This window comes from Carassius carassius, chromosome 11 (genome assembly GCF_963082965.1).
Source record: "Carassius carassius chromosome 11, fCarCar2.1, whole genome shotgun sequence".
Classification (NCBI taxonomy): Eukaryota; Metazoa; Chordata; class Actinopteri; order Cypriniformes; family Cyprinidae; genus Carassius; species Carassius carassius.
Window position 1 is genome coordinate 22,133,000 of NC_081765.1, and position 15,109 is coordinate 22,148,108.

At 36.7% G+C, this 15,109-nt stretch overlaps 1 protein-coding gene across 1 annotated transcript in view; it reads left to right on the forward strand.

Moving 5' to 3' along the window:
• Nucleotides 1-1,318: 1,318 nt before the first annotated feature.
• Nucleotides 1,319-15,109, forward strand: part of plcl1 (phospholipase C like 1) — a 71,745-nt gene continuing 57,954 nt past the window's right edge. The window contains exon 1 of the mRNA XM_059562138.1: nt 1,319-2,132. Within this exon, the coding sequence (XP_059418121.1) occupies nt 1,959-2,132 (174 nt within the window). The 5' untranslated portion in view covers nt 1,319-1,958. The remainder of the gene's footprint in view (nt 2,133-15,109) is intronic.

A 15,109-nucleotide genomic window follows, 5' to 3' on the forward strand; every position in this document is an offset into this window, starting at 1 on the left:
GAGGTGTAAGAGTTCTTAGCCCTATGCCAATGACCCTCGGGTTCTGTCAACTTCTCACAGAGGACTCTCATCTCCAGCAAGCCCTCATGAGCAACTGACTCATCACAGGTTTTCACAAGGTTTTTTTGAATTTACATTTCTCTGTGAGTTTGATGAACCATATTCACATACCTTTGTCATGTGTTCTAAACACATCAGGCACACAGAGGACAGTCCAGATATCATTTAGGATTACATTCCTCATTGAAGTGTTAAAGGCCTCATGTCAGTGTGGTCCTGCCACTGGTCTTCAACAAATAGGCAACATCTAATAGTGGAAAATATTTATATAGCAAAGCCTGCTATAGCTGCTATAAGGACTTTTGAATCAGAATCAGAATGAGCGAATGAATGAAAATGACATTCAGAATGTCAGACACTTATTTTGTCAGGGACTGTCATTAACAAATAATAAAATCACATTTTATCCATTATAGACTCAGAGACTGCCAGTATACTTTATATCCTTTGATAAGTATTATTATCATTATCACATTTATTCTTGAAAAAGTCTTTATATATAAGCTAAAATAAGTTGTTTGTGTGTGTGTGTTTTTATTAATATTTATGAAGACTAAGCATGCCATTAAATTACAAAATTTACTACAAAACCTTTTTTAATAATTTTTATTTTACTTTACATTTACTTTTTATTATTCATGTATTTGCTTAGAACTGCAATGTTTTGAATAGTGTTTATTTTTATATGTTTTTACACTTTCATTTTGATTGTAGTCGAAGTTGCCTCTATAATTTTTTTAAAAATTTGATTTCATTTTAGTTATTTAACTACATCAACTAAATGAAAATGAGAAATGTTGCCTAGGTAACAAGCTGAATTAAAACAATATATTATTTTATATATTTAAAAATTATATATATATATATATATATATATATATATATATATATATATATACACACACACATACATAACATTTATTGTATTTCAAGTAATGGATTTTTTTAATGGTTTTATTTTTGGTTAAATATAATAACCCTGTGTGTTTAGTCTAATTTATATCTTGATACAGTGTCTTCCAAGGTTTTGGGGAAAAAAATTTTGTTTGTCACATAAAACAACTCAGGAGGTTTGTTGAACTTAAACATGTCTTACTCTACTTTGAACTGACCACCCCCCAACCCCGGTCATTTGGAAAAGTGGTACCCCGTGCTTCTTTTCTCCTAAACATCTGGTAACGTAACGTCACATTCTTGAAGCTCAGACGCATCGGCTCCTCCTCTTTGAAAGACGAGCGTGAACATGAGAATGTCTGATTGGTCACTACACCCGTCAATCACGAGCTTACGGATGCGAGGGGCGGTCTTAGCGGATGTAAGAGGTTGAGCCAGTGTCAGTGAGTCAGTGGCGTCTCTCATGCTTATCTAACCAAACACCACAGTGAGATGAGGCGAACAACGTCCACAACCAGTTCTCCGGCGTTTTTTCCTATCATGCAGACACAGAACGCGCACATTCGGGTTTGTTTTGATGCCCGTTAGTAATTGGTGACCCGCAATCCCTCCGCTCTCCTGCATATCTGTAAACAAATATGCATTTTTGCACGTGTTAGAACAGATTGTTTGATGTGTACTGGATCAATGAGAGAAGTTAGGAACCGGCGGTGGTTTTTAACTTGTTGCGCGGTGATGCAAGTGTCCTCTTGCGCAAGAGAATGATTCATGAGACAGTTATTATACACCATTTCTTCTTCGAGGTGTGTGATTGGCAAAAGTTGCTTTAGGATGGGCTCAAGGAATGAGATCCATTCCCAACCTGCCGTAGGATCTGCGCAATCAAGTTAAACATTGGACTACCGGAGCTACCCAAAGACCCATATTAAGAATTGGATGTGGATGTTCTTTGGTCCAAATATAGAGTAAAAATATATTGATTTCCTAACCAAATAATCCTGGAGATGTCGGAGTCTTACGAGGACGGGGTGAGCGGGGTTGGAGCTCCGGACTTCATCCCACCGAGAGCGGTTCGATCAGGCCGGCGAAGTGGAGTCAGCGTGTCGCTGGTGGAGCGCGACGAGGCGGCCCTTCTGGAGTCTGTGAAAACGGCACCGAGGAGGAGCAGCATCATTAAGGTAATAGCAGAAACACACCTGTGAGTTGTTAAGAGTTTGGTAGTGTGAATCATACTAAATCTTGTCTTTTCAGACGAAATTGTAACAAGAATTCAGATTGTGGAATAGAGTGCGATCGACCGTCAACACGTAGGCTTAACAACAGCCTGTGTCTTTGCAGTTCATACAAGACACGTTCACTTCTCACCGAGATGCTTTAGGGTTTATGACTTGATTAAGGACAGAGTCGTGGTACTTTATAGATCCGTGTGGGCTTTGAACCTACAACCAGTTACCACCCTAGATTACAGGATGCACCAGGGTGTAGCAGCCCAGTCTCAACTGGTTTTGCTTTAGGACCCAGATGTGGCAACCCAACACTCTGCCGTAACTGTCTGTAGTAAATTTAATCACAATTTTTCTTAAAATAAAAAATTACAATATTTTTACATTATGTTTTGAGAATGAGGGTGGCTGCCTGTTTTACACCTGGCCAGATTCTGCTAAACACAAAGCAAAAGTTTGACTGACCATACAGAATTTGATATCAACATTTTTTTCATCTTTTTTTTAGAAATACTATGAATTGTATGATTTAATCACGTTTTAGTATTTATTCTTTGCATTGTTTTTTCCCCTCTTGGTATCTGCAACCAAGAACAGACCCGTGTCCCATTTTGGGTTTAGAACCTCCACAACCTGCTTTAGAACCATTGTTCACATTCCTTATGAATTGATATTTTGTTCAGTACATATTATACATGCATAAATATAACTTTGAGGTCATTGGTTATCATTACAGATCTTTCCGTTGTGCTTTAAGTCCTTGAAGTTGAACCCATGAATTGATCTTGCACAGATTACCTGCTGGATTCACACATCCTCAACTGCCATATCAGCCTGAAAGTAGACATGTAATCACAAGAGAAATGCTATCGTGCTTGCTTGTAGTGGGATTTTGATTTTGACATATATTGATGTTATTATAAGTTGTTTTTTATTTTTAAATGCCGTTCACTTGTCTGTTATTCACATAGGGTCAAAAACATTGGGGTTTTCAGATCAGGTACGATTTTGTATGTCACTAAACTAGTCATTAATTAACACAACCATAGATATTTGGACTATTTTTCTTGGATTGGAGCATTTAAGTCCCCTTTAACACAAAATGCAGTAAAATGAAAAGAGCCAGGGGCCATTTTCCACAGCATGGTTGTTACAGTATGTAAACAGCAAGGCCATTGTGACTTAAAGGTTGACCTGAAACAATTCCATTTTGCAATAATTAAGCATAGACTATAACTTCAAAGACCTGAATGAAATGGAATACCTGTACCCATATTTACTAACTTTCTCTGCGCTTAAGGATTTCGGAAGAAAAGGACATGTCAAGAGTTCAGATTAATAGCACGAAATGTTTGAAACACAAAAATTCCCTTTGGGTCTTGGGTTTACTAATGCTTTTAGACAATCATTGATCCACGGTTACGGAGTAATGCAGCAATGACTCTACATCAGTGCTTTGCAGTGAAGGTCAGACAATAATCTTCAGCTTTATTAGTTAGAAGGATTACAGAGCAGGACAGCTGGGCCAGTGACTATGAGGGGTGTCTAGCTATTAGACACTGTACATATATGATTTATATGAAACGCATCACTTGTTAGTTACTGTTTTTGCAATGTGATGTAAATTGTTAACAGCACTTTCTGTTTGCATGGCTGTAATTAAAACTTTTGAAACTTTATTTGTGACATTTTCTTGTTTAGATTTTAGATTTTGCATTTGCGACAGTAGGAGCCTCCCGAGAAGCTGGTGCTGCTGCTACACCCCACAAGACTGTAATCTGTATTTGGGTGTTGCCCATAACCAAGTTCAGTACTTTCAGTGCTCGAATAGGCTGTTTTAGTTCAAATGAGCAGGAAGTGGCATAGAGTAATTGACAGATGGCAAAAGAAGCTGATGATGTCAGTGACAGGCACTGTCGATAGAATGGAGAGAGGAGGCGGCGTTCATGTGACTCATCCCAGCCTGGGTTCTTGGTTCAGTTTGTTTGAGATCCAGAATGTGAGTAATGTTCCCTGTCCTCAGCCAAAGTGCGTAGCCTTCCAAGACAATGTCCAGAGCCATCATTGTTTTTTAAATGGATGCAGAACTTGTAGCTTACACCTATTAAATACAGACTTGAGAACTTGTTGCTTGTCTGATATCTACAGAGCTCCCTCTGTGCAGTTGTGCATGCACAAGAGCACCACACATCAGTTTAATAGGCAAATGGAGTTGATCCTGCAGCATTCCTTAGCATGCATTGACCTAACCTTTCCCCCATGCCTCTATGTTCTTGACTGAGATGATAGTAAAATCTAATTTTCAGTTCTGACTGTCCTTGGTGAGAGAATGTCTTAAAGGTTTCCCAGATTAATTTGCCGTATGTTTTCTTGGACTTCTAACATGATTAAGAGTTTGCAGTTATTGACAGTGTATTTGTGTGGTGCTCAGGAGATCTGGATTATAGCCACTTGTTGACTTGCTAGTTGTGAAGGTACTTGCGTTCTCATGAATAAAAGAAATTGTAGGACTAAAAACATTTTATTGTATGTGGATGGAATGAATGGAAGAGCTGTTAAGTAGGAATAAGTGGATGAGTTGTTAGGAAGGAATGTGTACTTTGTCAAAATTTTGTACATCAACTCAAACTCAATGTACATCAAAGTATCTGTTCCAAAACATACATAAGTGAATGCAAAATGTAAAATGTTAAATTTTAGGTACTTAATAATTGAAAACTAATTTTTTTTGTTGACTCTTGAAATCAATGATTTAAGTTTAATTCACAATTACATTTTGTAAAGTAACCTGTTATTCATTAGATTTAAATATTTCAGTAAAGCGGGAGTCATGAAGACCTGTGTTGTTTGTTCTCTGAAGGTCTAAGTGACAGAATGAAAGAAATTGAAGAGAGCACAAATATTCAGATTCTGTAAAAATTTAGTAAAGAATAATAGTTTCTAAAATAGCTCATGCCACAGTGTTTTGGTATGATTTTCATGAGGAAATAGGAAACCACTTTGCAAATTTATTGAGTTTTCACAGTGAGCTTTAGGTTGAGCAGAAAAACAAACTTGGGGAAGCCGGAGTACAGAACCCTGGGGAACACCTCGCTTGTTTTTTTTTTAGCCTCATGAGTACTTTCCATTTAATCAGTGCTGTCTAACCACAGCTTAGTTCAGTTCTACAATTTTCCACACAATATCTACCTCACATTTATTTGCTGTAATTCAAGATACCTTTTCTTTCTACTTTGCCATTCTCTGCCAATCTCTGTCCCTTTTCCTTTCCCCCCATGTTTCTTTAGCTGTCTCTCTCCTCTCAATGTTCTCATGCAGAAAAAAACAATATCTAATCTTACTCATTAATAGGGTTGCAAAAAAGTGGAAAATGTCCAGTAAATTTCTGAAATATTCTAGAAATTTTGGAAACTTTCCAGGATTTTTAAAAAATATTTACCGGAAATTGTCCATCACTTTGCAACCCTACTCATTAAAGATTAGTTCATCCAAAAATGAAAACTGTCATCACTTCCTCTCATGTTCTTCCAAACCTCTATGAGTTACTTTCTTCCATAGAACACAAAATGAGAGGTTTTGAAGAATCTACTGGTCATTCTTTTCACTGGTACTAAAATAAATGGGGAGTTGATAGAAGATTTCAAACTTGAGGGTGAGTAAACTGACAGAATAATTTAATGTTTTTCATAATATAATTTAGACCAAAATCTAAATTATATTATGAAATTAAATGTTTGCTGTGAAGAAACCCCCAGGCCCTTTTTTTCTAGGTAATATAACATGCTTTTTCATATTTTGATCACAGTAAACTTTGTTCTGCAGCATTGCACTCTGTTCTGGACATTGTTGTTTGAAAATGTCACTGTCTGCTGGTCAACAGCAATGACGGTGTAGCTGCCTTGACACTGTGTAACTGACTTTGTGGTTAACCGGGCTTGTGTATGAGTGTTTGCCGGTGTCCTGAAGGCAGACTGGGAACTTTGTGCTTTAGTGTCACTCAGCTACTGGTGCCACAGACCTCTGATTGCCATTACCCTTCCTATCTGACACAAGCGCTCATCTAAGCCTGTGGGGCCTCACTTGTGATCAGCAGCCTATTGTGTAGTGTTTTCAAAAGTACTGATGTCATTGTGTCCTCGTGCTCTACAGATATGTCTGTGATTGGCTACAATGATCATTACTTCACGCTCTTCACGGAGCGCTCACAGGAATACACACAAGCGTTTGAAAGCCATGCCTATCAGTGGATCCATCTATGATCAGATGTATTAGGGATCTGCTGAGAGAGAGTCATCGAGTCATTCATTCTACCAATTTGTTTAAACAACTGAACTTGTATTGAACGGTTGATTCAGGATCAAAACACCATTCTAAAAGCATTTAGAATAGTCTATGGTGCATGACATTGCACAGTATGTTCATAACCCTTTCAAAAGTATAAATCACATGTAAATATTAAAAATGTTAACTAACATGAGATAGGTATGGTAGAACTGATAGGTATGGCAGAACTTTTACATGCAATACACATTCAGGAGCTACTGTAATAAAATATAAATAATATTTTTTTAATTTAGTAATGATACATATTAATCGAAAGTGACAGAAAATACATTTATAAATGTTTAAAAAATATTTGTTTCAAATAAATTATATTGTTTGAAACTTTCTATTCTTCAAAGATTTCTGAAAAAAAGTGAATAAGCAGCAATGAGAAATAAACACCAAAATATACACCAAATCAGCACATTATAATGATTTTTGAAGGATTATGTGACACTGAAGACTGGAGTAATGTCTGCTGACAAAGCAGCTGTGTCTTCATAGGAATAAATTACATATACAAAATTATATTAAAATAGAAAACAGTTGTTTTACATTGTAATGATTTTAACAATATTACTGTCTTTACTGTATTTCCAACAAAATGAAAATATATACCTTTATAGAACCTAGGTTGAAAACTCAGTCATTATTACAGAAAACAACTGTAGTTTTTTGCTGAATTCTAATGTTAAAACTCAAAACTAATTCAAAGACCACAAACACTGAACATTTGATGAGCATGTCATCCAGTATTCTGAGAACATTTGTCCCTTTAGGGGTCTCAGTCTTCCGAGACTCTGTGCCTTGTGTGCCAGGCCGAGGGAGGGCTGGGAAACCTCGATGACAGACTGCAGACTGGAATAGCAGTGTAAATTTCACCCTGACATAGGGCTGTGCAAAAAATCGAATGCGATTTTCATGCACATCTCATCAGTAAAGATGCTCCTGTAATTAGAAGTATATCTCCAGCACGTGCGTTCAGATCAGGGTTGCCAGGTTTTCACAACAAATCTTGCCCAGTTGCTTCTTAAAATTAGTCCAAAATTAGCCCAATCCCGTTTCTGGGAGGTTCCCCAATAAAAAATTGCTTCCCGGGGTTAAAATATACATTTTTTGTAAGGGTTGCCCTGGTAAAATTCACATTTTAGGGGCTAAATATCACGTTATTGGTATTGGGGTTGCTTCAAACCGCAGACTTGGCAACACTGGTTCAGGTGGAGCAGCAGTTACTACACAGAGCCGTAGTCTACCGACAACTAACACAAAATCGTTTTCAAAATCGACAAAGAATCGCCTGCAATTTTAACATCGATTTTGTGTAGATTGTCAGTGAATTACGGCTCGGTGTAGTAAATGCCAACCAGTGTTGCCAAGTCTGTGGTTGTTTTTCATGTCCGCGGGTCAAAGCGACCCCAATAAAAATAACGTGATATTTAGCCCCTAAAATGCAAATTTTACCAAGGCAACCCTGCTAAAAAAACGTATATTTTACCCCGGGAAGCAATGTTTTATCGAGGAACCTTCTTGAAGCGCGATTGGGCTAGTTTTGGACTAGTTTTGAGAAGCAACTGGGCAGGATTTGTTGTGAAAACCTGGCAACCCTGATCTGAACGCACGTGCTGGGGATATACCTAATTACAGGAGCGTCTTTACTGATGAGATGTGCATGAAAATCGCATTCGATTTTTTGCACAGCCCTACCCTGACAGGGTGAGAACTTCACCCAAGATGTGCATACACAACTATGCAAAGAACCTGAACAGATAACTATCCTTTTTGAGTCATATCCTCCCTCATTTGTTAACCATGCATCACTGAAGACGGTAGGGATGGGACGGTATGAAAATTTAATATCACGATTATAGTGACTAAAATTATCACGATTATCAATATTATCACGGTTTTGTTGAAACGAGATGAAAGTGTTCAAAAATAGTTGATGCTCACACTGAAAACATTTCAGCAAGTTTTATATTTAATAATCAACAAACAACTAATAAAACAAGCAACTCTATGCACTTAATTTAAAGAAAGATTAAATTCTGTGGCATTTCCTTCCTTACAATGAAAAGTGTAGAAGCATAGAAAAGCATAGAAAAGTCACTGACTTTCGCCATTCCTTCTTGAAAAAAAACAAAAAAAACATTTTTTTTGCCGCTTGCCATGTCAGACTGTTGCTGGCTGGACATGATTTAATAGTGAGTTATTAAAACCGCGATAATCAAACACGGTTTTAATGATAATTCATTTTTAAACGATATTACTAACCTTCAGCACATTTTATCACGGTTATCAATAAAACCGGTTATCGTCCCATCCCTAGAAGACGGCATGTTTGTGAGCATGTCTCGGTGTGTTGGCCCCAAACATCAAACAGTAGCCAAACACCCCCCCCCCCCCCCACAACCAGAAATCACTTTCTTCTGGGCCGTGGTCTACCAAGGGAACAGTTCTAATATGGCTGCTCTCAGTTGATCAGCCACATGCTGAACTCCACCCTAAAAAGTGCAATAGTGATGAAATTTGCCAGCCATTTCAACACTACTCAGTCTAATTCAACTTACTCATATTTTCATTTCATGCTATCATATGATCTGTTGTACTGTACTTCCTGTCTACGCCCAAGCACACATGGCCTTCCCTTGCACCACTGTTCAGAGTCACACTTCTGCCTTTCCTCCATCCCCTAAAGTCGCTTTTTTGGATACTGTTGTCATCGTAATGGGCATATGTAGTACATTGCTGATATCAGACGTACTTCTGATCTAGGTGATCACAAGTAAAAGCATGCACTAGACAAGCAAAACATCAGATGCTTGTCACGTTAACAGGTTAACTGCATACACGTCCTGCATTAAATGTGTAAATGCATCTAAATGCCACTTCTGATACAGATTGTGTGCCACCTCTGCATTGCAAAGATTTTGTTGATACTGATTTAATTTGTGTGGTAACAGGCTTATAGTGTCTTACTACTTGAATTTATTGAATACATTTAAGAATTTGAGAAAAAAAAGATGATGCATACTTAATAAGGCTATAGAAAATTGGCCTTATAAAGGTAAAAATACCCATAAAAGATAAAAATCAATTTAAACATAATTTCTGTTTATGTCAATTTCTGTTACTCCTGCAAATTAATCACCACAAAGAATATGAAGAATATCAAAAGCTTTGGGAGTCAGCTGCCCACGGCAGTCCTAAGCATGTCAAAATACCAGTACAATAACATGCATAGCAAAATATTGTCTAATTAGAAAATATTGAGATATAATTAGTTTTTTCGTTACTGCACACCCCTAAATGATTTACAGTAAAATGCATTTTTGCTTTTTTTTTTTATTTATTTTTTTACTATTTTACTTTTTTTTTTTTTACTTATTGAAATGCATATGTTGTATTTTTAATAAGAGAAATTCATAAAGTTGATGCTGGTGCTTCCTTTACCGATTTAAACTGATTGTTGTACATCTGAGATGTTGCAAATTATTTCAGCAAGTTTAGCTAGGAAGGTGAGTCCAAGAAAATAAAGGGCAGACCAGCAAGAATGTGATCTTGGATTCTGAATTGCGATGATTTCACTCCAATTCTCCATGGAAATCACTGGCGCGCAGTTGGGCTACCATGGCAACCGATGGGCCTGACTCAATCCACCTCAGTGTTCACTGACATGCAGAAAGCGGTTTTGTAGTCCGGGGTGTGGTCACAACTGTGTCAGCTGAGGTCTACCCAACATGCACTCATGTTTTTGTTTCTCTCTTTTAAGCACGGCCTGGCGTGTGTCTCTTTCGCAAATGTCTGAATGTGATATTTCACTTTGGAAGAATTACAAGAAACACTTAAGGGTTCCGCAGAGTTTCACCCATCTGCACTCTGTCAAAAGAGCTGTCCCTCGAATAAAAACATACCGAGAGATTCTCCATGCACAAGCACTTATTTCCTACTTTAAATTTGTTATTTTCATGCCTCCTTCCGCCAATTAAAAATGGCTTTTAGTCCTTTGACAGTTGAGAACGCATGTTTAGGTGGTGTGAAAGAGGCATACTGTGAGAGAGGTGATTTCTAAACGCAGTTTCTGTAACAGGATTATATTTCTAATTGTCTCCTCATCCACTCAGTTCTCTGAGCAGCAGTGAGAGGGGAAATGAGAGGAAGTGAAGGTTGACAGCTTGAGGCAGGCGTTAGAGCATTTGAAAATAAATATTCCAGGATAAATGCAATTTAAATGCAATTTTTTTGGCATGCACTGGATTATCATGGACTCATCCCTCAGTTTGCAAAAATATGCAAATATTGTGTGTACAGTAATGCACTTAGTATACTGTATGATGCAGGACATTGGTCTGGGATAAAGTGTAAGTTATTACAAAATCACTGATCACCCTATTTGACCCTGATAATGATGTGCAATCAGATTATCACTTGATGATTATTGTAAAGAAAAATATGATATTATGATATTATTGTTAACATGAGATTATTACCATGTATAGAAATGTAGAAAATTTCAGTAAGGTTTGTATTAAACTTCATTTTTTATTTATTTGGTGTAGGGAGGAGGAGAGGGAGTTTGTAACAGTTAATTAAAAAAAATTACAAAAAGAGCTTGCGGTTGGCAAGAACTTGAGATGGATTTTCTGGAATTTTCACAAAACGTATTTGCCTTGTTTTTATCCAACTAAACAAATATTGATCTATAAGCAAATTTTGCAAATTTTGCAAATGTTTTTGGGCTCTAATTTTTTCCATGTCTTTCCAGGCTCCTTCAGAAACCTCAAACCGAACCCTTTACAAATCCGTTCTTGTATCCATCACAAAACTTTGTTGAATATTTTATCTGATTACCCATAATGCCACTATCCGCATGCATATCCGATTTTAAGTTGGCAGTTTTTAGTCATCAGGCAGTTGTTCTCAACTAATTTTTTCATAATTTGTTATTTTGTTGTTTTGCTGAAATTTGTTGTTTTGCTGAAATTCATTCGTTTCTCCTTCTCTATCACTGATGATTAGCAGTTACAGAGCAGGCACTTCTTGTGCCGCACCAGGAATTACAGTGCCACTGACCCTGTGATCCTTGACTCTCAAAAGAGCAGGTTGGGCAGTTTCCATAGTAATAAATGGGAAATGTCCGATTTTAGGCTTTAGTTGTCTTTCCCTTTGAGTATTTTCGTCTCTTGCCTTATCTCCATCTCTGCACCCTCCCTGCTGTCCAAGAACACTTCTATGAGAACTGCAGTTCAACACGTTACAAATCGCTGCTGCCAAGAACCTGGCTTATCGCTTTTCATCTATCTTTTTCTGCCTCTTTTCCTCCATTTCTCACTCTGACTGTCTTCTTATCTGATCCCTATAGTTTTTTTTTTCTTTTTCAGGGAGACCTAGACAAATGGACAAACTGGATGAGACCAAAACAGACATGGCACGTTATTAATAACTAACAGACTACCGGATATTGATAATTATTATAATTGTATTTCAGATATCCATCTTCCTTTCTGTCTGTCTGGCACATTGACGACTTTGCATTCTGAGCGATTTTTGCTATTGTGTTGTAGGGGTTTTCAAAGGATATGAGATGTGCGTCAATGAAACTGATTGGGAAAAAATTCTCTGCTCCACAAAGACAAAATTTATTTGAGTCACAAGTTTGTTTATTTTATATCCATAAATGTTTGATTACGATATATAACCAGATCTGTATTTTATTAAGTGATGACATTTAAAATACTCTGAAGGTCTGACAAACCGCCTTTGTTTTGATCATAACATTTCCCTTGGGGATCTGAGTTTTGATAATTTAATTGAACTTGACCAAATCTGGCTTTTCAGGCTCAAATTCAGACTATGTCCAATATCATGGTTCAATTTTACGTTAAAGCCACATATTTTAAGTTGTTTCACACTTGTAATTTTCATAGAAAAACTTTTATCCTTGGAGTAGCTTGGAGAAGCCCATCTCAATGTTGCCAAAGGTATACAGCATTGTCAGATATTAATTTTTTTGTATTAAGCTAAAAAAAAATGCCATAGTTTCCCGCTTAAGGCGGACCAATCCTGCATAAATTAAAAATAAATAAATAAATATATAGATAAATAAATAAATGTAATAAAAGGAAAATAATAAATAAATGATGTGATAAAAACAAAAATAATTCATTTGAAATAAAATTTTACCCTGAACTATATTTTAAATGACTTTTTTCCTTTTATATATTTATTTTACATTTATTTTTATTCTTTTTAACATTTATTTACTTATACTTTTATTCATTTTTTAGATTTAATTTATTTATTTTTAAATGTATTTATTCATGCATTTATTTATTTATTTATATGTATGTATTCTTTATTTCTTTATTTTTTCCCACGTGTATTTATTTCCAAATTGATTTATTTATTCATTCATGTATATTTTTTTACTTTTCTGTGTGCAACATGGAAATGAGGGAGGCGGTCCTTGTGGATTTCTGTTGAATCATTGGTTGAAAGCTCACGCAGAAGCCTCTGATTAAACTAAGACCGGAGTTTGAGAGTTGGATGTGCCAGATCGACTGGAGAGATCCAATATATATTTTCACAGATTCCCATTTATTATATTGAATTATATTAAAGCGACTGAATTCAGTTACTTACATCAAGTCCGGAACCATCAACATCGTCAATGGTCTAAGTTGATCACACCTCAAGACACACTCGATGGAGGTTTCTACGGCATGTGTTCATTTTGTAATTACAGAGAAAATCTTCACTCCCAAAAATATTGTGAGCACAAGTTTATCGTAAACCAGTTATACATAAGGTCTCTACGGTCTATTCAGGCTTACAATGCTTTTGGAAACGCAACCCACTGGCATAAAGTTGGTTTGATTTTTAGAAGCTCGGTATTTGCTCGGTATATGTTAAATACATTAGTATAAACGTTTCTTGTTCCAATAACATTTTAAGAGAATAGCTTACACTCACAAAACCAACTGTAAAGTGTTCTTTTACGAGTCAGGTATATTCAGTAATAATAACATATGATTTTAGTTTATTTTATAAATATAAAAAAATCGAACACATATACCAATGTCGTATGTAACCTTAGAGATGGTCTCTAAACTTGCGAATATTGAGCATCTAGCGCAAAACCAACTTTATGCCAGTGGATCGCGTTTTCCAAAAGCATATTGAGCCATATGGAGACATTAAATGCAACTGGTTTTATGATGACCTTATGCTCACAATGTTTTTGAGAGTCTTTTCTCCGTGATTACAAACTGAAGACAAGGCTTAGAAAACCTCGACCGACTGTCTAGAGGCGTCATACAAACTCATCGACGATGTTGTTGGTTCTGGGCTTAATGATGTAACTATGAGAATAAGTAACTGAATTCAGTTGCTATAAAATAATTAGAAATAATAATGTGAATCTGTGAAAATATATTGGATCTCTTCAGTTGATCTGGCACAACAATATACTAAAACATGGGCACAACATGCTCGCAAATCTGATGCTTCTGCGTGAGCTCTCAACCAATGATTCACCGGCAATCCAAAAGGACCACCTCTCTCATTTCAGGGGTGTGATTCTTCCAGAAAAATCCGGAAATCCGGCTTTTCCGACCTGGAAATGATGCTCTCGTAAATCAAGAAAAAAAAAAAAAGTGTGGGGTGGGGGTCGGGGTGTAGGCGGTTGCGATGGGTCGGGTATTGGTAAACATAATGATCGCTCACCGCTGTCAACGTTTTTTGTGCCTTTGAATCATGTCGTCATGTCACTCTGCAATTAGTCCAATAATTTGTCACGATTGAAGTTCAAAGTGTACGTGCACAATTCTGAATGCGCAACCCACGTAGGAGGGGACGTTCTCGCGACCTTGTGCAACGTTCCCTAAAAGTTATCTAAAGGTAACGAAAGTTCCGAACCTTTACAGAACATTAGGGACGTTCTTGGAACGTCCTCTTTTGGTTATGAAAGTGCTGCAGTTCAAGGTTCCTTAAATGACTTTAGGGGGACGTTCTATTTGGGGCATTTTATGGTCACATAGCAAACGTTACAGAGAGGACATTTGAGACGTTAACAGAACGTTCTCGCATGGTCCTCTGTTGGTCATATAATAACGTTCCCAAAGTGACTTTAGGGGAACGTTCCATACTGGTTGTTATATGGTCATGAAACAACGTTACAAAGAGGACATTCGGGACGTGAACAGAACGTTCCCATACGGTTCTCTGTTGGTCATATAATAACGTTCCCGTTATTACTTTAGGGGGACGTTCGATATTGGTTATTATATGGTCACACAAAAACGTTACAAAGAGGACATTCGGGATGTTAACAGAACGTTCTCGCATGGTCCTCTGTTGGTCATATAATAACGTTCCCAATGTGGTTATTATATGGTCACACAACAACGTTAAAAATATGACAAATTAATGAACGCAAAGATGTATTAAATCTACATCTAATTAATGAAAATATTAAATAATAATACAATAAGTATTAAACTTATTTGTTAAATAATAACACTAACATGCTAGCCATTTTATTAGGTCCTCTCTGCTAATTTTGTGGGTTAGGATTTGATATGTGTTACTTCAAAATAAAAACTATGGCTTTT